The sequence below is a fragment of the Dipodomys merriami genome, unplaced genomic scaffold (assembly GCF_024711535.1).
Source record: "Dipodomys merriami isolate MVZ:Mamm:240054 unplaced genomic scaffold, mDipMer1.0.p SCAF_3, whole genome shotgun sequence".
NCBI lineage: Eukaryota > Metazoa > Chordata > Mammalia > Rodentia > Heteromyidae > Dipodomys > Dipodomys merriami.
This window is the reverse complement of record NW_027204492.1, coordinates 109219966-109245960: the sequence shown is the minus strand read 5'-3', so window position 1 is coordinate 109245960 and position 25995 is coordinate 109219966. Positions and strand designations below refer to the sequence as shown.

The 25995-nt window shown below is 43.4% G+C and overlaps 1 protein-coding gene across 22 annotated transcripts in view; it reads right to left on the bottom strand.

The window, feature by feature from the left end:
- The window catches only part of Map7d2 (MAP7 domain containing 2), a 94563-nt gene extending 71677 nt beyond the window's left edge, over positions 1–22886 (bottom strand). For 10 of the 22 annotated variants that reach the window (XM_070040738.1, XM_070040740.1, XM_070040742.1 and 7 more), the window contains exon 1: positions 22724–22886. In XM_070040738.1, coding sequence (XP_069896839.1) covers positions 22724–22853 — 130 coding nt within the window. In that variant the 5' untranslated portion in view covers positions 22854–22886. Of the gene's footprint in view, positions 1–13830; positions 13852–21839; positions 21911–22480; positions 22575–22723 lie in introns of those variants that run through there. The other 12 variants (XM_070040754.1, XM_070040753.1, XM_070040755.1 and 9 more) reach the window with 5 other exon arrangements.
- Between the last annotated feature and the right edge of the window lie 3109 nt (positions 22887–25995).

Below are 25995 nucleotides of genomic sequence, written 5' to 3'. Positions count from 1 at the left end.
CTCAAGGCTAGTAATCTACCACTTGAGCCACAGCACCACTTCCAGCTTTTTCTGCTTATGTGGTGCTGAGGAATCGAACCCAGGGCCTCGTGCATGCAAGGCAAGCGCTCTACCACTGAGCCACCTTCCCAGAACCAATCTGTGAGACTTTTATCTCTAAACCACCAAAAATCCAGAAGTGAAGCTGTTGTTCCAGTGGTAGAACACCAATCAACCTTGAGCAAGATTGATCAGGGACAGCACCCAGGACCTGAGTTCAAGCCTAAGAGTGGCACAAAAACAAACAAGCAGTTAGGTGTCTGAATAGAGGTAGTTAGGGGAAAATCAAAGGAAAGGATTTTTTTGGCCAGTCCTGGAGCTTGAACTCAGAGCCTGGGCACTGTCTCTGAGCTCCTTTTGCTAAAGGCTAGCACTCTACCACTTGAGCCACAGCACCACTTCTGGCTTTCTCTGTGTATGTGGTACTGCGGAATCAAACCCAGGGCTTCATGCATGCTAGGCAAGCACTCTACCACTAAGCCACATTCCCAGCTCAGGAAAGAAATTATAGTAATTCAGATACGTGTAAGTACTTCTGAGGAAAAATTTGAAAATAATTTTACCCTTCTACAAACTTAAATCACAAACATCGAGGATATGTCCTAAAATACATAAGCAATCTACTTGCGACTCTAAAGTTAAAGGTTTTTTCCATGGTTTTGTTTTGTTTTGTATTGGTAGCAAGGCTTAAACACAGGGCCTTTTGTGCCTAGGCTAGCTTCAAACCACAACTGGGAGAGACTCTTTTCTCTAAATAATTAGTAAGATGGTTTGCCTCAATTAAAGCTATCAGTGGCCAATATTAAATGATAAAAATATTTTAATTCATCCACAAGAAATTACAGTATCTACAATTCCTAGTAAGAACCTAAGCTTAGCCAAATATTTCCTGCATCGATGTCTTTAATCAACATTTTTTCATGAAAATTTATCCAGTTAATTTGTAGTTATAAGAAGGCAAACAAGAGCTGGGAATGTGGCTCAGTGGTAGAGCGCTTGCCTAGCATCATGAAGCCCTGGGTTTGATTCCCCAATACCACATAAACAGAAAAAGCTGGAAGTGGTGCTATGGCTCAAGTGGTAGAGTGCTGGCCTTGAGCAAAAGAAGGTCAGTGATGTTGACCAGGCCGAGTTTACAAGTCTCAGTACTGGCAAAAAAAAAAAAAAGGCAAACAAATTGTAGATGTTGTCAAGTCCATGTTTCCTGTTATGCTACCCAGTCCCTAGCATGATTATAACATAAACAAAACCTTACCTGGTGCCTTGTATACAGCAGGTACAGTAAGATATCACCTCTTCATAACAATTAGTACTCATTGAGCTCTTCCTCTGCTCCAGGTACTGTGTCAAATGCTTTCCACATATTACCTTATTTAAATCACAAGAAATCCATGAAGTCTGATTTATTACTCTCCCTTTCACAGAGGAAGTAATGGGGGTTTCTTAAGAGGTGAAAAAGCTTGGGTCAAGGTCACATAAGCAGTGAAAATAGAAGAATGGAGACTCAAACTAAGGCTATCTGGCTACAAAAACAAACAAAAAATTATATTGAATCAAACAGTTTTTCAAAGCCACTAACAGTGTGTACCATGCTAGAGATATTTGCAGATTCTGAAACTGTAATTTGATGACTAAATATTATTTCTATTAGTGGAGAATACATTTACACAATGGATAGCATTTCGTTTAGAAGGTAGACATTTGATTTGTGTCCTGGCACAAACTCATAGAAGCCACAGGCTGCAATCTCAGTTCATCAGTTACCAGGCAATGCCACCGATCATAGAGAAGCCTGCAGCCAGCCTTTCTCTTCCTGGCTTAGCTCTGCAGCATCTGCAGACCAGCCAGGGAAAAGAAAGCCAGAATCATAGAGGCAGAATGAAAGCAGGTTGACTACGAGGGCATTCCATAACTCACCCAGCCTATGTATTCATTCCTATGTAGTCATTCTTGTAGTTGTGCCACATCCATCAATTCAATCCAGTTCTGGGAACTATTCAAGAAGAATTTAGCCAGACATTGGTGGCTCATGCCTGTTATCCTAATTGCTGAGGCTGAGGATCTGAAGGTTGAGGTTCAAACAGCCTGGGCAGGTAAGTCCGAGAGACTCTTATCTCTAATTAACCACCCAAAAGCTAGAAGTGGAGATGTGGCTCAAATGGTAGAGCATTAACCTTGAGCAAAAGAGCTCAGGGACAGCACCGAGGCCCTGAGTTCAAGCTCCAGGACCAGCATGCAGACACACACACAAAAGACAAGGAAGGAAGAATGGTGGTTTATATTGTCATCTGGAGGAGAAAAATTAAACAAGGATGTAAGACTGGCCAAAATTTGTATCCATCATGATGCAGTAGATTAGTGGTTGGCTTGCCTGGGGCTGAGGGATGAGGGAAAAGGAAAACAGAGAATGACTACGAATGACTAAATATAGATTGTCTTTTCAGGGTGATGAAAATGTTCTGGGATTGTTTATGATGATGGTTGTACAACTCTGAATATGGTTAAAAAAAACAGAAAAACAAAACAAACAAACCTTTGAGCCAAATGCCAGTGTTCCTAGCTCCTGGTTCATGGCTCATGTCTTTAATCTTAGCTACTGAGAAGGCTGAGATCTCAAGACGGAATCCAGCCTGGGCAGGATAGTCTGTGACACTCTTAACTTCCAACTACCCAGCAAAATGCTGAAAGTGGATCTGTGGTTCCTACAGTGCTAGACTTGAGTGGAAAAAGCTCAGAGACAGTGACAAGACCCTCAGTTCAAGCCGCAGGAATAGCAGGAAAAAGATGCTTAAAACACAAAATATTAAGGCCACAATTAAATATTAAAATACTTTATTAAATAAAATTATATTAAATAAAATAATTTATTTAGTAATTTGCTTAATATTTTATTAAATAAAATGTTAAAACCACAGAGCCCCAGTGGCTCATGCCTATAATCCTAACTAATCTGGAGGCTGAGATCTGAGGATTGTAGTTCAAAACTAGCCTGGGCATGAAAGTGTGTGAGACTCTTATCCTCAAATAACCACCAAAAAAAGTCAGCATTGGAGCTGTGGCTCAAAGTGGTAGAGCAAAAAGTGTTGAGGGACAACACCCAGGCCCTGAGTTCAAGCCCCACAACCAACAGAAAAAAAAACAACAAGCAAAAAACAGCACCCTGGTATTTATAAGTGACACATAGTAAGAAGATAATGAGGTTTATTCCGTGTTCCTGAGGAAAGTAATCTGAAAATCAAACATTTAAGACATTCATTGCAAAACAAAAACAAAAAGCAAACAACAAAACCCAAAATTGAAAATACAAGCAGCTGCAGAATTTGGGATCAGAACTAGAGAAGGAACAGAAAGAAACAGGACTGAGCCAGGCTTCCAGAACATTGCTGGAGAGTCTGACCCATTTGTGAGGTGCTTCAATATCCCGTTCCATAAAAGAAGGCCTCGTGAGTAGCTGAAAATATGTCAGGTAGCAAGGGAGCCTTTCTAAAGTGCAGGCCTAAAAGCCTCATGGTGGGCAACATATTTTGCCCAAGAATGTGAAGCATTTCAAGCATTATAAGTACATATAATTTATTTTTCTTTTTGTGCAGGTACTTGGTCTTGAATGTAGGACCTTATATTCTCCTTTGTCAATTTTTTTGTCAGTCCTGGGGCTTGAACTCAGGGCCTGGGCACTGTCCCTGAGCTTCTTTTGCTCAAGGCTAGCACTCTACCACTTGAGCCACAGCACCACTTCTGGCCATTTCTGTGTATGTGCTACTGAGGAATCGAACCCAGGGCCTCATGCATGCTAGGCAAGCACTCTACCACTAAGCCACCTTCCCATCCAAGAACGTAATTTTTTACACGAATTATATCTCAATAATAATTTTTTGTGCCAAAATAAGGGCTTGAACTCAGGGCCTGGGTGCTGCCCCTTAGCTTTTTTTGTTGTTGTTCAAGGGTAGAACTCTACCACTTGGGCCAAAGCTCCACTTCTAGATTCTTTTCTGGTTAATTAAAGATAAGTCTCAAGACAGTTCTGCCCAGGCTGCTTTCAAACCTTAATGTCACATCTTAGCCTCCTGACTAGTTAGGAGCCCAGTTGTGAGCCATGGGCACTGGAGTTTCTATTCTTTATACAACATGGAATAAGTACTTAATATCATTGAGCTACACATTTAAATAGGTAAAATGATAAAGTTCATGTTATATATAATCACAATAAAGAAGGAATAAAAGAAATCAGAGGGGCTGGGAAGGTGGCTCAGTGGTACACGCTTGCCTTGCATGCATGAGAGCCCTAGGGTCAGTTCCTCAGTGCCACATAAACAGAAAAAGCTGGAAGTGGTGCTGTGGCTCAAGCAGTAGAGCGCTAGCCTTGAGCTGAAGAGCCGAGGGACAGCGCCCAGGCCCAGAGTTCAGGCCCACGACCGGCCCCCCCACACACACACCCCAAAAAAAAATGAAATTAGAAGCTAGGCCCTGGTGACTCTCACTTGTAATCCAAACTACTCAGGAGGCTGAGATCTGAAGATCCTGATTCAAAGCCAGCCCAGGCAGGAAAATCGATGAGACTTATCTTCACTAACCACCAGAAAACTGGAAGTGGCGCTGTGGTTCCAGGTGGTAAAGTGCTTGAGCAAAAGAGCTCGGGACAGCACCCAGGCCCTGAGTTCAAGCACCAAAACTGACTCTCAAAAAAATCCCCCAAAAACAAAACAAAAAAAACCTAAAATCCTTCCATGTATACACCTGAACTAAATGGGAACCATAAAAGCCTTTCAAACTTAAAAGTTTTTCCCTTCCCCTCCACAAATTATACCAACATCAAATACAGTGAACCCCAGGGTTATACCGTGGGGGAGGGACATACAAAGCAACAAAGAAATATCTTATAAATATGTTAGAAACAATCACATGAAAGAAAAAACATTTGAATACTTATCTTGGGGTTAGGGAAAAAACAAATCGTTTAAATAGGGATACAGGTGGACCCATTGCAACAATGAGATGTACTAGTCCTTAAGTCGAAAAAAGGGACTTTACAACTTTGGCAGGAGAGGGATGGGTGGGGGGGGGAGGATGGGAAGGGATGGGAAGGGGAAACAAAGGAGGCAACAATGCTTGATAGAAATGTACTCAAAATCTTGCCCATGTAATTGTAACCCCTCTGTACGGTATTTTCACAATAAAAAAAATGTAAAAAAAAAGTTTTGCTAATTTCTTCCTTAGCCCAGGAAATTTCAGATTTAAAGAACCTTTTCATTCTTTATGTAGCTAAAAGGCAGGGTGTGGCACTAAAAGCTCTTATTCTAAGGTGGAAAGAATTCTGCAGCCCAAGGGTTACTTTTCAAAACAGTTAGATGTTATCACCTTTGGATCTGTATCTTAAGAATAAAACCTATTTCTCTTAAGTTCTCTAGTGCAGCCGAGCGCTGGTGGCTCATGCCCAGTAATCGAAGCTACTCAAGAGGCTGAGATCTAAGGATTGAGGTTCAAAGCCAGCTGGGTCAGGAAAGTCTGTGAGACTCTTATCTCCAATAAACCACTAGAAAACCGGAAGTGGCACTTCAGCTCACCTTGAGCTAAAGAGCTGAGGAACAGCACCCAGGCCCAGAGTTCAAGCCCCAGGACCGACAAAAAAAGAAAGTTCTCTTGTGCTCAGTGTAGTTCCCATATCTATGCACAGCACTGATTCTGTTTTGTTTTCTACAGTTATAGTCAAGCCATTTGGACTAAAGTGATCAAACCTTTAGAAAGAAAGGCTAAAGGATGGGAAGGTGGCTCAGTGGTAGAGTGCTTGCCTTGTATTCAGGAGGCCCTGGGTTTGATTCCTCAGCACCACATAAGCAGAAGAGGCTAGAAGTAGTGCTGTGGCTTAAGTGCTAGAGCACTAGCCTTGAGCTGAAGAGCTCAGGGCCAGCACCCAAGCTTAGAGTTCAGGCCCCACGACCAACCAAAAAAAAAAAAGACAAAGTTTTAATCCTTTCGAAGAGAAATAAGCTATCCTTACATAAGAATGTTAAACTTCTCTATAATACTAAAGACTTCAGAAAATAAATTCCTTTGTTGTATTACAAATGTAAGAAGGCCGAAATTTTCTAAAGTTGAACACTCAAGTAGGTACTTAGAAGTTTCAAACTAAATGCACTATGAATATACATCTGTGTTCTCCTCTATTAAGAGACCTACAAGTGGCAGGGCACTGGTGGCTCATGCCTATAATCCTAGCCACTCAGGAAGTTAAGATTTGAGGGTCAAACTCTGAAACCAGTTCAGGCAGGAAAGTGTCAAGACTCTTATCTCCAATTAGCCAGACAAAAACCACAAGTGGAGCTGTGCCTCCAGTGGCAGTGCACTAGTCTTGAGCAAAAAAGCTCAGGGATAGTGGGACAGTGCCCAGGGCCTGAGTTCAAGCCCCAGGACCAGCATGCAGAAGCCTTACAAGTTTAAGACAATCCCCTAGAGCACACTGTGTCCTAAAATTCTACAAGGATGAGGATGGTCTATATCTGCACTGCCCGGTATAATAGCCTCTGGCTACATGGGCTACTGAACATTAGAAATATAACTAATGCAACCAAGAGACTGAACATGAATGAATCCACTTCATCTCCATAACTGAGGTACAACAGGAAGGAATGGACATCTAAGAAGTCACCTGGATTCCACAGACACATGACCATGAGGACTCAAGCCCTCCTCCCTATGTACTCCCTTGTTTCAAATCAACCTGTGACTCATATTTGTAATTATTCAAATAAATAAAATTGTCACAGAGAGTCTGTCTTGAAACAGAAGCCAGTTAAGCCTGGTACAGATGGAATACTATGAGATAATATTTTTCTCCAAAGACCTATTCCCTTTTGATCCAAGTATCTACCGGCAGGTTTTTGGTAGAAGACTGAGTTTCCTCATCAAGGCAGAATGAAGTCCTCTGCCACACTTGTAGTTTCCCGCACACACCACACTCTAGAGGGTCAAAGTAACACCCAGCTGCACAAACACTGCCAATAAACCAGCCGCCTGGAAAAAGATAAGACTATGGGCAGGTGTACGCAGCAAAGCAGAGGAAGGAAGGAGACAGAACACGGAAAGTGACTGCTTCCATTAAGAAGTCACCATCCTGTCTGCCTTTCTCCTTCTGCCAATCCAAACTTCTTTATTTTCTCTCTCTAGTGGCAAGACTTCTGCATCCACCATCTTGTGTCCAGGGGAAATTTATTTCCATTCTGGTTTCACTTTCCTTGCCCACTGTGGCCTCAAGTCTCCAAGGCAGGTTTAAATCTACTTCCTGAAATGCAGAAAATGATACTCACCTTCAAGTCTTTCCTTCTGCAAAATGAAGTGGCAGCAAGGTGCTACATAGCCCAGTTCTAGAAGAAGGAAAACCTGTGTCCCAGTAAAAGGTTTGTGATCAGGCTCTCCAGAAGCCTGCCGGAACTGTATTTTCCTCTCATTTACATACATAATGAAGTCATTTCCAACCAACACCCTTAGGAGTTGAGGCCTAAGTCTTCTTTGAGGATATTACTCACTTACAGATTAACTACCTTGAGAAAGCCAACAAGCATGCAGAAGCTACAAGTCAGGTTTTTTGCTCTGGTCCTATTTTGATCATGGGGAAACCCTACCTGAGATCCAGATGCTGGGCTTTCATTTACATCTTCAGCTCTGCTTCCCCACTCTGCTGAAGAATGCCCTCTGTTAAGTTCTAAGCATTCAAAGAGTATTTACAAATCAGACACTATGTATACTTGATCTCATGAAGAAGTGTTCAGTGGGACTGGGAAGGTGGCTCAGTGGTAGAGTGCTTGCCTCGCATGCATGAGGCCCTGGGTTCAATTCTTCAGCACCACATTAGCAGAAAAAACTGGAAGTGGCTCTGTGGCTCAAGTGGTAAAGCACTAGCCTTGAGCTGAATAGCTGAGGGACAGCGCCTAGGCTCAGAGTTCAGGCTCCACAACCAACCAAAAAAGAAAAAAGAAAAATGGAAAAAAAAAAAAAAACAAATAACTCTGACAATACCAGTGCAGACAAAGATGTAGAAGAATTAGACCTCTCTCTGGGAAACACAAAATGCCTCAGTCATGTGGTGACAGACTCATATCCTCCCAGAGATATTCTTCTGGTCCCTAGAACCTATGAATTATTCTATTATGTGGAAAAAGGCTTTGCAGATGGAAATAAGGCTCTTGGGATTTGGTGGGGAGGGAAGCCCCATGTTATCACAAGGGAGGTAGAAGAATTGGAGTCAGAATGAAGATATGTAGCAATCAAAGCACATACTGGAGACAGAGAATCAAAGATGTTATATAGTTGCCCTGAAAAATGAAGAAAGGGCCATAAGCCAAGGAGTGCAGGAAACAGATTCTTGCCTTCAGCGTTCAGAAAGCCTCTGTGGACCTCATTTTAGGACTTATAATATCCAGACTCAAAAGATAATTTATTTTCTGTAAGCCACTAAATTTGTGGTAATTTGTCATAGCAGCAAAAGTAAATGAATATGAGCCATGTGGTAAAATGGTTTGACAAAATCTGCTAAAGACAAACACATATTATGACCAGGAAATTTTACTTCTAGGTATAATCCGACAGAATGTGTTTGCATAGGCACCAAGATTCATATACAAGCATCGTGTTCATAGCAGCTTTGGGCGGGGTGGGGGGGAATAATCTAACTTCCCACCAGCAAGAGAATATAGATAGAATAAATTTTGATATCAGTTCACAATATAATGCTATGAAGAAAGAAAAACAAATGAACCATCAGCACCTGTAACAGCAGGTATTTATCTTACAGACATAAGAGTGGGCAAAGAACACATTTGATGAGAAAGTTCTGGAAATGGATAGTGATGCAGTAGCACAACCATAAGAATGCTACTGATGCCACTGAAATATATACTTGAAAGTATTATGCAAATGTAGCTTTTACGGTAAACAGATTTTATTTTTATATGTATATAATATAACCATAATAAAAAGTATACACTACATTAATCTATTTGATAAAGTTTAAAGATAAGAAAAGCCAATCTCTAGGAAAAAAAAAGTGAGAACAGTGGCTACCTTCAGAGGGTAATAAGTAGGAGATAGCAAGAGAGAGCTTTCTGGGTAGTAGAAATGTTTAATTTCTTGATCTAATGTTTAATTCCTTAGTTACATGAGTGTGTCATAAAATATTTATCACATTCTGGCTGGGAAGGTGGCTCAGTGGTAGAGTACTTGCTTAGCATGCATAAAGCCCTGGGTTCAATTCCTCAGTACCACATTCACAGAAAAGCTGAAAGTAGTGCTGTGGCTCAAGTGGTTGAGTGCTAGCCTTGAGCAAAAGAAGCTCAGGGACAGAGCTCAGGCCCTGAGTTCAAGCCCCTAGATTGGCAAAAAACAAAGAAACACAAATTTATCACATTCTGTATTTAAGATTTGTGCAATTCAACTTCCAAATGCTAACCCCAATTTTATTTGCACACAGTTCACCTGCATTAATATAATCAATACCGTAATAAAAAATGAAAGAGAAAGGGAAAAAAAACACCAGAAGTATGTGTGTCAGGGAAAAATACTGAAGAATGAATAGGGTAAACAAATAGGACAACAGTAGACACAGAGGAAAAGAATATTGGTCCAACAGAACCTAGCCAAATGCAAGTGGTTGAAAATGTGCTGGACTCTAACAGCTAGTGCTCACTAGCTATACAAAGGAGGCTAGAGCCAGGCACTGGTGGCTCACTCTTGTAATCCTAGCTACTCAGGAGGCTGAGATCTGAGGACTACAGTTCAAAGCCAGGCTGGCCAGGAAAGTTCATAAGACTCTTATTTCCAATAAACCACCAGAAAACCGGAAGTGGTGCTGTGGCTCAAGTGGTAGAGCACTCAGCTTGAGCTGAAGAGCTCAGGGACAGCGCCCAGGTCCAGAGTTCAAGCCCCACTACCAACAAAAAAAAAAGAAAGGAAAGAAGGAAGGAAGGAAGGAAGGAAGGAAGGAAAGAAAGAAGGGAGGAAGAAAGGGAGGAAGAAAGGGAGGAAGGGAGGGAGGGAGGGAGGGAGGGAGGGAGGGAAGGAGAGAAAGAAGCTGGAGGGTCCAGCTTCATCCCACCAGCCTGGAAACCCCATTACCAGAAATTCAGACTGTAGGGGCTGGGAGAGTGCTTGCCTAGCATGCATGAAGCCCTGGGTTCAATTCCTCAGTACCATATAAACAGAAAAAACTGGAAGTGGCGCTGTGGCTCAAGTGGTAGAGTGCTAGCCTTGAGCAAAAGAAGCTCAGGGCCAGTGCCCAGACCCCGAGTTCAAGCCTCAGGACTGACAATAAAACCAAAAAAAAGAAAAGAAAGAAATTTAGACTGTATACTGTAGGAAGTGCACGGGAGACGTCAGAGGAGCTAACATCAAGAGTGGCATGATGGCACGTGAAAGGGAAGGGTACAGAGGCCCCAAGGCTCTCTCCATGCTGGACAGGTCTGAGATGCCAGGGTCTGACCTAAGGCATGGGCTAGAAAGAAAGTAGAGCCCTCAGCTTGGCTGTAATGGGGGTCGAAGACCTTCAAACTACATGGCTTTTGATCCCACCAGGAAAAGGAAAGAGCAGACATATCTTTCTGTTTACGGGGCTGCAACATCAGAGCTGGAAAGCACCAGGAAGATCACCCACTGCACTCTTTGATTTACAGATAAGCCGCTGCATTCTCAGGGCCAATGCCCGAGGCCAGACTGTGAGGTGCAAGCTGGAACAAGAGCTGAAACTTATCCACTTTAGTGAGCACGTCCTAGAGAACAGCCCCCAAATGCCCTCACCAACCTCATGGCCCCTGATGGGTCTTTTTTTTTTTTTTTTTGGTCTGTCGTGGGGCTTGAACTCTGGGCCTGGGCACTGTTCCTCAGCTCTTCAGCTCAAGGCTAGCACTACTCTACCGCTTGAGCCACAGTGCCACTTCCAGTTTTCAAGTGGTTTATTGGAGATAGGAGTCTCACAGATGTTCCTGCCCATGCTGGCTTTGAACCACAATCCTTAGATCTCAGCCTCCTGAGTAGCTAGGATTACAGGCTCCCAGCACCTCAAAATTCTTTTGTGTGTGGGTGTGCCGTTCCTGAAGCTTGAACTCAGGGCCTGAAGGCTGTTCTTGAGCTCTTTTGCTCAAGGCTAGTGCTCTACCACTTTTGAGCCACAGCACCACTTGAAGTTTTCAGGTGGTTAATTGGAGATAAGAGTCTCATGGACTTCCTGCCCAGCCTGGCTTTGAACCATGATCTTCAGATCTCAGCCTCCTGAGTAGCTAGGATTACAGGTGTGAGCCACCAGAACCTGGCTAAAAATATTGTTGTTTTTTAATTTAAAAAGTTACAAAGTCAGGTGCTGGTAGGTCATGCTTGCAATTCTAGCTACTCATGAAGCTGAGATCTGAGGATGATGATTCAAAGCCAGCCCAGGTAGGAAAGTCCATGAGACTCTTATCTCCAGTTAATCATCAGAAAGCCAGGGGGAGCTGTGACTCAAGTAGGAGAGCACTAGTTTTGAGCATAAAAGCTCAAGGACAGTACCTAGGGCCTGGGTCCAAGCCCCAGGACCAGCACACAAAACATTCATACAAGTAAATTGCAGTTTGTCCACTCTCCATAGTCACATGAAGCCAGTGGCTCCCAACAGTTTTGAACTAGAACATATCGATATTCATGGAGTATTCTACTGGACAGCATACTGTATCTTATGGTTCTAGTCTGCTTGAATTGATTATAAGTAACTATCACTCTAAACTTATCTTTACCTGCCAGAGAAGAAAGAATCCTTTAACTTTTTTTTTTTTCTGGTCTTGGGCCTTAAACTCTGGGCCTGGGTGCTGTCCCTCAGCTCTTCAGCTCAAGGCTAGTGCTCTACCACTTGAGCCACAGTGCCATTTCCGGCTTTTTCTGCTTATGTGGTGCTGAGGAATCGAACCCAGGGCCTCATGCATGTGAGGCAAGCACTCTACCACTGAGCCACCTTCCCAGCCTGAATCCTTTAACTTTTAAGGAATAAAATTAGGTACCCCAAAGGATATTTGACATTCTTCAGTAGAAGCCCCTGAATCTCATCAGGCTCTTCAGCTGAAACTGAGAGAAACCAAATAAAAAACAACTAAGAGAAATTAAAGCTGAGCAAGGCAAAGTAACACAGTTCATTTCGTTCCCTTGTTTTTCTATAAAAATAGTTAATTTCACCCAGAAGATTAGGGACATGTAGAAATTAATGAACCATAAATAAGAAGCCATTATTCTTTGGGAAATAAAAACTCATGACTGGTGAACATAAAATCAAGTGAAGTGGAAATTTAAGTGGGTGAGCAGGGGGAAAAAGAACAGGAACACATTTCGCATTAAGAAAACTATAATTAGAATTACAAAGTTTTTTTTTTAAAGCTTTGGTCTGAAGACAAAACTAAACTTGCTTAAATAATATTTGTTATCTAGTTGATGAAAGTACTCACTGTTAAAATTTTGTTCTTAACACTTACCTCTTCTGGGGGAAAATTACCGAAGTGCAGGAACACTTCCATGGAGGACTATCATATTTCACCACCAATTGTCACCAATGAATGCTGCCCAGGTAAACTGAGCACATATAGTTAATAAGGAAGAAAAAGATCAAAACCCACTAAGAGGAGACACTAGCACACTGCACAATGCTGTTGCTCCCTCCTTGCAATACTAAAAATGCATTGCTAAGTGCTAAGGTGCAGGTTGTTTTAAAAATGAGCACAGCTGGGTGCCGGTGGCTCACACCTGTAATCCTAGCTACTCAGGAGGCTGAGATCTGAGGATCATGGTTCAAAGCCAGCCTGGGCAGGAAAGTCAACAAGACTCTTATCTCCAAGAAACCACCAGAAAACCGGAAGTGGCGCTGTGGATCAAGTGGTAGAGTGCTTCCCTGGAGCTGAAGAGCTCAGGGACAGCGGCCAGGTCCAGAGTTCAAGCCCCACTACTGACTAAATAAATAAATAAAGCAAGCAAGCAAGCATTGGTTTTCCCAGTTTAAGGTTCTAATGGTGATTCCAAGATAATGGCACATGTGAGAGCATTATTTTGAGAGCATTATTTTGAAACCGGGATATAGCACTGCTTGATGAGGGCTTCAGGCGCCTGGAGAAAAGACTCCAGCTGCAAGGGCATGCCATGCCCTGCATTTATTAATTTCAGGTATGCACATATGTTCCCATCCTTTTGGAAGGGATTAAAGCTGTTGATAGAAAATACAGCCAAAATAAATAATATGGAGAGCTAGGAATATGGCTCAGTGGTAGAGTGCTTGCCTAGCATGCATGAGGCCCTGGGTTCGATTCCTCAGCACCACATAAGCAAAGAGAAAAAAGCCGGAAGTGGCTCTGTGGCTCAAGTGGTAGGGCGCTAGCCTTGAGCTGAAGAGCTGAGGGACAGTGCCCAGGCCCAGAGTTCAGGCCCCACGACCGGACCAAAAAAAAAAAAAAAAGGTGGCAAAACCAGCCCCCCATACACTGGCATTGCCCAATGATGTGGTCCCCAATTAGAGTATCTGTCAACATCAGCAGATCAGAATCAGCAGGCAACTTAGGTAACAAGGCACCAGAAAGGTATGACACCGGCCCTGAGGGGAGATGACCAGATTAAGCCATACTGAACCCAGGACATCTCAACTCCACACATTAGATTCTTCAACAGGACTCCAACAAAGGACCTGGTAGATCAGACCTGGTTACTAGGATTCTAGTCTCTCGTAGTCATAGTATCATAGTTTTTTTAATACCATGTTTTCTCTCAAGATCAGCTTAACACTTGCCATGAAGTTAAGCCTACCTCATTTCTAGTCTGCCACATCCCCACGATTGTAATCTGTGTGAAGACTCCAGTAGTTCTAGTTGCAGACACTCCCCTTGCCCATGCAGGGGAAGTTTGAAGCAGCTTTTTTTCTTCAAGAGCCTGGGGATACAGGTCTGTTCTGCCTGACTGTTCAGTACACCTCTCCATTTCCATGAGCCTCATCTATGCAGAAGAAACCCAAACTGAACTCACTAACCGCAGCTTCATGTCATGTTTGATCAATAGTAGTGTTTCACTAAGATCATGGTTCAAAGCCAGTCTGGGCAAGAAAGTATGTGGGACTCTTATCTCCAATGAACTACCAAAAAAGTCAGAAGTGGAGCTGTGGCTCAAGTTGTAGAGCACTAGCCTTGAGCAGAAAAGTGCAGGGACATTGCCCAGGCCCAGAGTTCAAGCCCCAGAACGGACATGTACATACAAAACAACTTAAACTCTAGTGGGAAGCCCACTAGGAGTAAAGCCTAATTTACCATTTACCGTGTGCCCATGAACAAATTACGTGGTCCTTCTTAATTTCCATTTACTTATCCAGCGCAGAAGATACTGAAAAAAAAGACCATTAACTCTTTACCAGTAAGTTTTTGCAGTTGGTGTATGTGCTACTCCTCATATCAGGAGTTGGAATCTATTTCCTCTTCCCTTGCATCTGTGCTGACCTTAGTTAGGACTCACTTTGATCACTGAATGTAGCAAAATGATAGTCTGGTACTCACTGGACACAGTGTTGAAAGTGAACTATGCAAGTTGTGGGTGGAGATGGGAGGGAAAAACAGGCAGAGAGTGAGGGAAGGAATGATATTGCCCCAAAAGAAATGTACTCTAATATGCATGCAACAACGGAGGGAAGCCGGGAGGAGGATCAGAATAAGACGGAGCAGCTTACACTAAGCAAAAGGAAAGAAATGTAAACATCACCTGCTGTGAAAAAAACATATTGTCAAGTCTCATAGAATTCATCAACTGTATAGACCATAATAATGACAATTTGCCTTGTGAAGGTTAAAATGTGTGTGTGACTTTAACAAAGTATCACTTCCACAAGAGTGTGAAATATGTGAAATTTATGTAATCACCTAATCCCAATTAAAGAAAAAAAATGAGAGAAGGGATGGGTTAGGAGAGATGGGTAACAATGTTGTCAGACACTTTGTACTCATGTACTGTTTTGTAGAATGGGAACGTCTTTGTACAACTACTTAAAGATAATAATAATAAAAAGAAATGTACTCTACCTGACGTATGTAACTGTAACCCCTCTGTATATCACCTTTATAATAACAATATTTTTTTAAAGTATTACTCTTATCTCCAATTAACTACCAGAAAACCAGAAGTGGAGCTGTGGCTCAAAGTGGTAGAGCATTAGCCGTGGGCAGAAACAGCTCAGGGACAGAGCCAAAGCCCTGAATTCAGGCCCCACAACCACCAAAAAACAAAACAGAAAACAAACAAACTAGGAACTGTGTTCCCTCACTCCTGAAGCATAGCTGTGCGCCAGGCTGTTAGATATTCCAACACACTGGACAATGTTTACACACCTGGGAATTAAGAAGCCATCTTGGACATTTTGACCCTTGCTAAGTATCCAGTTAAGTAGTGTGGCAGTCCAAGTGGAAGTGAAGACCTGCTCAACTCAGAAAAACTGTGAAAAATAGGTTGTAATTTTTTAGAGTGATAAATAACTGAAACTTTTTTTTGCCAGTCTTGGGGCTTGAACTCAGGGCCTGGGCACTGTCCCTGAGCTTCTTTTGCTCAAGGCTAGCGCTACCACTTGAGCCACAGCGCCACTTCCAGCTTTTTCTGTTTATATGGTACTGAGGAATTGAACCCAGGGCTTCATGAATGCTAGGCAAGCAATTTACCACTAAGCCACATTCCCAGCCCTGAAACATTTCTCAGGTGAATATAAAAACAATACTAAGAGCCTAGAGCAGATGGCCTACACCTGTAATCCTAGCTACTCAGGAGGCTGAGATCTGAGGATCTCGGGTCAAAGCCAGCCTGGGCAGGAAAAGTCCTTGAGACTCTTATCTCCAATAAACCACCAGAATACCAGAAGTAGCCCTGTGGATCAAGTGGTAGAGCAATCGCCTTGAGCTGAAGAGTTGAGGGACAGTGCCCAGGCCCAGAGTTCCAGCCCCATGACGGACCAAAAAAAAAAAAAAAAGTTAATAAAGAGAGGAGAATGGAGGTGGGGGAAAATTCAGACAAGAATCCAATGTATAGCCACAAAATTAAGAAGAGGGAAGGAGTAGGTAGGAGAGGCATGGGTGAAAATGTTGAAGGAGGTGATCAAGATGCGCTGTGTTCATAAACTGCTTTGTTAAATGGCAAGTCCTTTGTAGAACTACCTAAAGATAATAAAAAGAAAAAAAAATAACAAGGAAGAAAGTTCCTAAGCAAGAAGAAAACAAATACTTCCCAACAGAAAAGTAGGTCAGGATTGGCACAAACTGACCTCAGAAGCACTGCGGGGGAATCCAGAGGCCCAGTCCACCCAGAGCCTCAGATGCGGAGCCAGTAAGCACCATTTTCCTTGGGGCCACCTTAGATCTGTAGAACCCAGGGAACAATCCCTCCCTGAGGCGCAATGCCCCAAGGGTAAGTCCCCACAATTACCTCCTCTTCTTCCCACTTTTCCTAACAGGCTAGAGGAGAGGGCCAAGGGAAGTTTTCAAATCTAAAGCTAACCCAATTCACAAATGCCCTCCAGCAAACTAGGCAGTATTATCATATCACCAGGCACTATATATCATTAAATCCTCCCAACAAAGCCCACTTTACCAAAGTCTCCCCAAAATCCATCCCTATTTTTTCCCCCAGTCCTTGAACTCAGGGCTTGAATTCAGGGCCAGGGCACTGTCCCTGGGCTTTTTGCTCAAGGCTAGTGTTCTACCACTTGAGCCACTGAACTACTTCTGGCTTTTTCTGTGTATGTGGTGCTGGGGAATCGAACCCATGCATGCTGGGCAAGCGCTGTACCACTAAGCCACATTCCCAGCCCATCCCTATTTTTTACCTTACCCAAATCAACCTTGTAAACTGTTTTGTTATTCAATTAATGTATTCCCTGCAGAAGATGTTTATTTGTGCATGCCTGAACTGGGGCTTAAATTTAGGGGCTTTCTGATGACTAATTTGATGAGTGTTACAACTTTTCTGACTTTTCTTGGAGGGCTGGCTTCAAACCTTCATCTGCAGATCTCAGCCCCTGAGTAGCTAGGATTAAAGGTGTGTAAATCAACAGTGCCCAACTGAACTGTTCTTTAAAAAAGAAAAAAAAATCTAATCCCTACAAACCTGGTATGATGCCTCACGCCTGTAATCCTCAGGAGGCTGAGATTGGGAGGATCACAATTTGAGAGCAGCTCAGGCAAAACAAAAATCCTCAACACTCTTTTCTCAACCAACTTTTGGGGTGGTGGTAAGACCCAGTCACCCCTGCTCAGTGGGAGACTGAGATCAGGATGATAAAGGTTTTAGGCCAGTTTAGGGGAAAAAAAGTTCATGAGACTCCATCTAACAAAAGAAGCTGAGATATGGTGGCGCAAACTTGTCATCCTAGCTTTAACAGGAAACATAAAATAGAACGATGATGGTCTAGGCAAGAGCCCCAGGCAAAAAGTGAGATCCTAATAATCAAAAAAAAGGGGGGGCTGGAGGCTGACTCCGCATGATACAATGCCCTAAATTCAAACTACTACAAGAAAGACAAAACCTCTGTAACCCTTGTGGAAGGTAGAGGAAGAAGGTCAGAAATGGAAATGACAGCATTGGGGGGGAGGGGATGTAGCTTAGTAATAGTGCATGCTCATCAGTAGAAATGACATGTGTTGGGGCTCAGGTAGACCACCTCAAAATATGGTAGGAAACCAGAATATGCCACTCCAAAATAGATGTGTTTGGCATATTTTACACTCATTATTCTGGGAAATTGAAACGGCAGGAGAAACTCTGAAAACTGTCATTCTGTGGAAGAAATGTACATATATATATACATATATATATGAAATTTATATTGATTAGAGTATATGTATGTATATCAAGAAGTGGGATGCTCGAGACAACTTTTCTTACCTGACACTTTATTTGCATAACAAGCCAAACTTTATTCACCTTGTTTCCTCTCCTCACCCTCCTATAAATTCTGCACTCCCTCCCCCCCACCCCCCCCCCATGCCACAAATCCCAAGTCTCTATTCCTTTCTGTAGCTCAGGAATTTATTTAAACTTCAATCACCTGAATCTTTTATTTTTCAGGTTGCCTATTTTGAAGACTCCTGTGCAGGCACATGTAATTAAATGTGATTTTTCTCCTGATAATCTGGTTTGGTTGTTGATGTTGTTTTGGTGGTACTAGAGTTTGAACTCAGGGCCTCAAGCTTGCTAGGCAGGTGCTCTACTGATTAATCATGCTTCCAGCCCTTTTTGTGCTGGTTATTCTTTTTTCTTCTATGCTGATACTGGGGCTAGAACTCAGGGCCTCGTGCTCTTACTTAGCTTGTTTTGATCACTCTTTAGGGACATTAGATATAAATATGCATACACAAGCTGAACATGTGCTTCTTAGATCCAAGCAGACAGAAATAATCAATAAAATTATCTCAGAATTATACATCGCCATTGACCAGAGGGACTTCATAGACATCTAGAGTATTTATTTTATCCAACAGCAGCAGAATACACATTCTTCTTAGCAGTCCATTGAACTTTCTGCAAAATAGATCATATTTTAATCCATACAAGTAAATCTTGCCAGGTGCCTATGGCTCATGTCTATAATTTATTCAGAAGGCTGACATCAGAGGATCACAGTTCAAAACCAGCTCAGGCAGCAAAGTTCTTGAGACTCTTATCTCCAATTAATCATCAAAAAACTGGAAGTGGGGCTGTGGCTCAAATCGTAGAGTGCTAGCCTTGAGCACAAAATCTCAGGAACAGAGCCCAGGCCTGAGTTCAAGACCCAAGACCAGCATGCACATGCATGCACACCCCCCACACACACACATCTTAACAGAGAAAAAATTTGAAATAATTTCCTGTATCCTCTTATGTCATAATGGAATAAAACTTGAATTCAATGGTAAAAGAAACTTCTGAAACTACATAAATATATGTAGATTAAAAAAACACATTTTGGGTGGTAATAGGATTGAAGTTCAAGAACCTAGAGCCATACCTTCAAGCCCAGCAAGATTTTTTTAATTTAGCTTAATATAATTTAATTTTTGTCAGTAGCAAAATTTGAACTTAGGGCCTTGAGCTTGATCAGCTTGCTTGCTCAGTTGGAGCTCTACCACTTGAGCCACATCTCCAGCCTGGCTTTTGGGTGCTTAATTGGAGATAGAATCGTGAGGACCTTTCTTCTGGAGCTGGCTTTGAACCATGATCTTCCAAGTCTGAGCCTTCTGAGTAGCTAGGATTACAGGTATGAGCCACTGGCACCTGGTCCAATCCTATACTTTTAAATCATCAGTGGATCATTGAAGAAATCTGGAAAGAAATGCACACATCATAAACACTATAAAGAATAGTATATTATTTCTATCCCAGGAGTAAGTAAAAGGGATGAAAGAAAGCATTGCTGGTGGTAGATAATGAGGAAAAAGCACAGGATTTCAATGCTGGAGAAACCTGTTGCTAGAGGAATCAACCAAAATCATTCCCTTGCTATCTTTTATAACAGCTCCCAGGAAAAGCATTTATCCACTTATATCTCCCAAATATGCCAACTAACATGACAGGGCATTACCACAGAGTCTCAGACCTTTCTGTCTTCTACAGCTCCCTCCCTCCCCCCCCCATCACTCAGTAATCACTGAGGAACAATGGTTGATCCTCTAGAAAGTTAATTAAGAATGAATTCTAGAATAGTAAAGCCTTGACACATGGTTTTATGAACTATCACATGCACACACATACACACTTTTTTTCTGCAGTGCTAGGAATTAAATCTAGGGCTTCTTGCATGCTAGCAAGCACTCTACCACTGAGCCCAAGACTAGATTATAATAATACTCAAGAATCAAGATTTTTTTTTTGAAGATGACATTTGCTAAGTACCTGGCCCAATCAGCCACAAAAGAATGCACAATGATACCAACCTGGCAGCTAAATTGAGCATTTCAGTTTTACAACACTAATATTAATGTACAAATAAGTTTAACACTTGAAACTTTCACATGTATTTCCATTATTTCTAATTTAAAATATAGGAAAATAGCTTTAAACTATCATTATTATCATATAGTATATTAAATGATTCTTATAACAAAAATCCCCCTTAGCTGGGACCAGCTTAAAGTCTTCCAGCCTAGGCTATGGCTACAAAGGAAGACCCTGTCACAAAAAAAAAAAAGTAACTTAAACAGGGGGCTGGGAAGGTGGCTCAGTGGTAGAGTGCTTCCCTTGCATGCATGAGTCTTCAGCACCACATAAGCAGAAAAAGCCAGAAGTGGCAATGTGGCTCAAGTGGTAGAGTGCTTGCCTTGAGCTGAAGAGCTGAGGGACAGCGCCCAGGCCCAGAGTTCAGGCCCCACACTGGCAAAAATTAAAAAAAAAAAAATTTAAGCAAAGATTTCCCTTGGGCTGGGAAGGTAGCTCAGCGGTAGAGTGCATGCCTTGCAAAGATTTCCCTTAAGTTTCTTTAAATAAATTAAAATACAAGATAAACTGAAGAGCCAATCATACAGCCCCACCTCACCTCTCATTAGTACAATAGAACATCTAAATTTTTTAACTTTTCACCAAATACAAATGCAAACTCACAACCACCTCTTTCTAATGTTTTTTAAATTTATCCTTGTAAAGTCACACACACCTTTTAATCTTCACAATGACAGTCATCTTAATCTACATTGCTTATGAAGTCTATGACCTTTAACAATAAAACTATTTTTTTTACAAATCTGACTATATGTACATTTCTTTCCATTTACTTAGTATTAGCTGCTCCCTTTCTCTCATTCCTCTTCCCAATGCTTTTTAAAAAAATATTTTATTGTTATTATAAATGTGATGTTCAGAGGCATTACTTTCATAAGTGTTTCCAATGTTTTATTCTCAAAGTCCACTCTGGCAGGAAGGCTCAGTTCTGGTGGGTGGATTTCTAGGTTCTTACTTGCCAGATGTCAAAGGATGAAAATAGAAGCACACATTTAAAAGGTATTTATATCAAGACCCTGGGATACTTACTAAGCTCTGCATTGAATAAAAAACATAACAATGCAAACTGGGATTGGCACTGGTGACTCCTGTTCGGAATCCTCCCTCCTCAGGAGGCTGAGACCTGTAAGATGGAGGTTCAAAGCCAGCCCCATTAACCAACAAAATGCCAGAATGGAGGAGTGGCTCAAGTGGTAGAGGGCCATAGGTGAGCTGGAAAAACAATCCAGCAAGCCTGCCCATCCAGTGTGCCCATCAAGCATGAGACCCTGAGTGCTCACACCTGCATACCTGCACAGGCGCATGCACGCACGCACGCACGCGCGCGCACACACACACACTCACACACACACAGAGAAATGCAAACTGGAAGTGATTTAAACCAAACAGAAAACACTGTCCCACCCCCACCCCCAACTGTGTTTTTAAAAACATTTCCAAGCCTAGCATGTCAGCCAGAACTCAAGACCCTGTCTTTTGAGGGTTTGTTTTTTTAATTTTTTTGCCTTACTGGGATTGAACCTAGGAACTTGGGCTAAGCAGGTCTGGAGCTGGAGCCACACCCCCAGCCCCAAAATTTTCTTTATCCCCTCTCCCTCCCCCCCCCCCCCTCCACTTTACATAAAACCGCTCACATGTGGGCTATGTAATCATTCCTCAAATCATATGAAGAGTTGGTCGATATTTAGACTGCGGTCAGGAAAAATTGTTCTAAAATAGCTGACATTATTAACTTAAAAATTAAAAAAAAAAAAGGTGCTGCCACGGGGGAAAAAAATAGCACGAAATCAGTTTCCACGTTGCTTACGCCCCTGCACTACCTGCAATCACTTTACAGATTAGTCCCAGCGGACGCGACGCCCGTCAAATTCTGCCCAACGTTGTCACGATCTCCCCGCTGCGACACCGATCTACGAGACCAGCCCCCCATCAGCTCCGGACGACAGCCACGCAGGCTTCAGGAAGCCGCAGTTCAAGGCCCGACACCTGAGCGGCGGATCGCACTCAGCCCCGGCGTGTGGGGCGCAGGGGGAGGGCCGTCAGTCCGGAGCCCGCGAATCCCACCCCCCCTCCCCCCGCTAGGTAGGCAATGCCGGGCTGGCTCCCCCGCAGAGCCCCTGCGACGGGAAAGAAGCGCAACGCGGGGCCACCTTGGCCGGGGGGCTGCAGTTAGGGCTCGTGCGTATTTTCCAGGACGTGGAGAGGGCGAACGCGCAAACCCAGCCAACGCTCTCGAGTTGGCTCCATCCACCTCAGATTTCCCCTCCATCGACCTCAGATTCCCCTGTATCCACCTCACATTCCCCTATCTACCTCAGAACCGCCCCTCCATTCTACCTCGTACCCCACCCCCACCTCCAGCCATACGGGGGCCAGCACCCCAGAATTTCCTTGGGCACCAAGCATGGGCCCCAAACACACTTGTTACCCACCCTCAACACCCACAAGGACATCCACTCACCCTGCCACCTCAGGAAGGAACCTTGCCACCCGCAGACAGGGTGCGGCCTCAGGACCTCGCTCCCAGTTGACCCCAAAGAGGGCAAAGGCGTTTATCTAAGCTCTGCGCCACCCCTTCCCATCCCCTCCCCCCGCGCTTTATAACCTGTGCCAGGCGCAGCCCGCCCCTTTCCCCGGGGGGTGGGGGGGGGGTCCGAAGCCATCTCCGGCACTTGGAGGTTTTGTTGTTGTTGTTGTTTTTTACCTGCAGGCCTGATATTGGATGGTGGCAAAGTCCGCACGGAGACTGACTCGGCTAATTTCCCGGAAAGCAGAGCGCCTCGAGTAGCCCCTTCAGCCCGGGATCCCGCTCTAGAACTGCTGCTGCGCTCCATCGGGATGCGCCGGCCGCACAGGCGCACTACCCAAACCTCCGCGCTGCACTGGACTCGTGTGTGTCCGCATGCGCAAGCGTCTTCACTCCGGGAGCGCGGTTCTCACCCAGGTCCCGCATGCCGCGCCGGACCCTCGCGCACCCGCACGCGCATTCTCATACTGAGCGCGCACGCGCACACTGTGCACAGCTTCTCACACAGCATGCCTATCATCTGCCTTGGTTCTCACGCATTGGGTACATGAAATGCACATGTAATATACGTAGTTTGTACTGCACATATTAGTACACAGGTCCTTACACATGATCGAACAAACAGTGCACGGACCCGCCAAACCTCGGCACGCACGCAACATGCACAATTCTTCCTGCCGTGTGTACACATAGCAAGCACACACCACATACAGACAGGACCTACATACACTCATAGCGTGTAATGATGTAGGGTATGGTTTCTCAGTGGCCACACACACACCTTGGTGTGTGAGCATAGTGCACACACACGTGTGCATGTCCATGTTTAGACACTGGGGTGTGGAAGTGTAAACTTAATCTGTTCTAGATACAGTTTCAGGCGAGGTCTTCAGATGTGGGCACCCCTGTGCCAGTGCCGCAATGCATACAGACACCAGCTCTGGGTACAGTTCCTGGCTAGGTCCTTAGGTGGGCGCCACTCAGGCTGTCATGAGACCTATCCTCCAAGCACAATTAAGTTCCAGTGATTGACTAGCAGCGTTTAGTGAGCACCCCTCCTCCACGCTCTTTGCTCATCTCAGGCGGTCGATCACTCAGGACAGACTCCAGCAATGCTATCAAGGAAAGCCAAGATGGCCTTCTAACTATGCTCCACTTCCCATCCCTCTCCTGCCTAAAATATGTACTGTTCGGCATCTCAACAAAGGACAACCTTTGGAAAGACATGCAGAAGCAACTGGTAAGTGTATTGCTTCACAAGTGAGGTCAGAGGAGGATAGGGGAAGTATTTCTATTGGACCTCCTTTTATTCCTGTCACACACATTTATTACGTCTCTTTAAAAGTATGAAAGGGCCGTGGGTGTAACCCAATGACAAGAGTGCTCATCTGACATGCATGAGGCACAGAGTTCAATCCTCACCACAACAGAGCAACAAAAAAAAAAAACCATATCAAAAAAGACATCTTTCCAGGAGCAGCTCAAGCCTCTAGGCAGTAACAACCTAGGCATAGCCTGCCATGTGATAGTCCTCCTCAGAGCCCCAGGCCACACATCTTTTGGGTTGTTGTTCCTGGAGGATGATCAGCCTGGAGATTTTATTCTAACTCTTGAGGTGTAAGACCTGGCTAAAAATGAGGATAAAGCCCGGCATAGGGGGCTCATGCTCTAATCCTAGCTGCTTAGGAAGTGGAGATTGAGAAGATCCAACCCATGCAGAGTTGGAGAAATAACCCACCCTTTTCAAGAAATAACCCACCCTTTTCAATCAAGAGCCAGACACAGTAGTCCATGCCTATTAAACTAGCTACAACAGAAAAGTCTAACATAGGCAAGCCATGACTTAGCAGGAAGCAAGACTTTATCTGAAAAATGACCAGCAAAAGTCAGTATGGAGGCCTGGCTCAGCAGTAAGAGCTCCTGTCTGGCAAGCATAAGAATCTGAGTTCAGGATGGGGTGGGTACCTGTAGCAACTATTCAGGAGTTGCAAATCTGAGGCAAAAGTGGCTGAATTTTGGGTATATCTACATTATTCTGAGGCTGCTTCAGGGAGAGGAGGGATAAAGAAAGATGGGGATGAACGTTGAAATACATGACAACTATGTAACAGGGAAAGAGAAAGCATTAAAGGGCTAGTCTGATCAAAATATAGTATATGAACATGAGATAGCATAGTGAAAGCCCTTGGTACAACTGATACACATTAAAAAAAATGAGGGGCTGGGAATGTGGCTCAGTGGTAGAGTGCTTGCCTTGCATGCATGAGGCCCTTGGTTCGATTCCTTAGCACCACATAAGCAAAAAGAAAAAAGCCGGAAGTGGCGCTATGGCACAAGTGGTAGAGCGCTAGCCTTGAGCTGAAAAGCTGAGGGACAGTGCCCAGGCCCAGAGCTCAGGCCCCACGACCCGACCCCCCCCCAAAAAATAATGACAAGAGCTGGGGACCTGTGGCTCAGCTCATGCTTATAGTCCTAGCTACTCAAGAGGCTGAGATCTGAGGATTGTGGTTCAAAACTATCCTGGTGAGGAAAATCCATGAGATTCTTATCTGCAATTAACCACCAAAGAACTAGAAGCAGTGGCTTAAGTGTTAAGAGCACCAGCCATGAGCAAAACAACTAATGATCTACACCCAGACTCAAGCCCCAGTACTTGCACAAAAAAGACAAAAAAATGGTGAGCAAGTTGAGCCAGGTGATGTTAGTGACCCAGGAGGCTGAGATCTGTATTCCAAGCCAGTATCAGCAGATAAATTCAAGACTCTTAAATCCAATTCACTAGCAAAAAGCTGGAAGTGGAGGTATGGCTCACAAAGTAGAGTGACAGACATGAGCAACATGAGCCTTGTGAAAGCAGGGGGTAAGCATTGGGAGAGGGTAAGGCCTAGGAGTTCAGGTTCCAGTACCAGTACACACACGTACACATACACGTATACACAGTCATTACTTGGTACCAAAATGTCTATTATATATGACATGGCAAGTTGATATCATTCTGAAAAATTGAATTACTACCAGAAAATGTCTTCTTTCGCACAAATCTACTTGCTGAGAAAAATAACCACATGTTTGGAATATGATTTAATGAGCCCATTCAGACCAAACAACCAAAACCAGGCAAAAAGAAAAAGAAACATAATATATGCCTCTTCCCTCAAGTCACATTGTTTTAAAAAAATCAAAATTTCAGAACAGAATCACTACGAACAAGTTTAATTCAAGTATTTGTTTGCAAAAATTCAATTGTGTACATTGTTGAAAGTTGTTTCATATTTTATTTTCTAATTGCAGTAGTTTGCATCTGATTTCTTTACAATATTCCACAAGATGGGAAAGGAAACCCTCAAGCCAGCCAGTACTATTTGACATTAATCTATACTAAAAATGACATATTAGAGACTTCCGATGAAATACTCCCCATAGCCATCAAAATTAGTAATTATAAACTT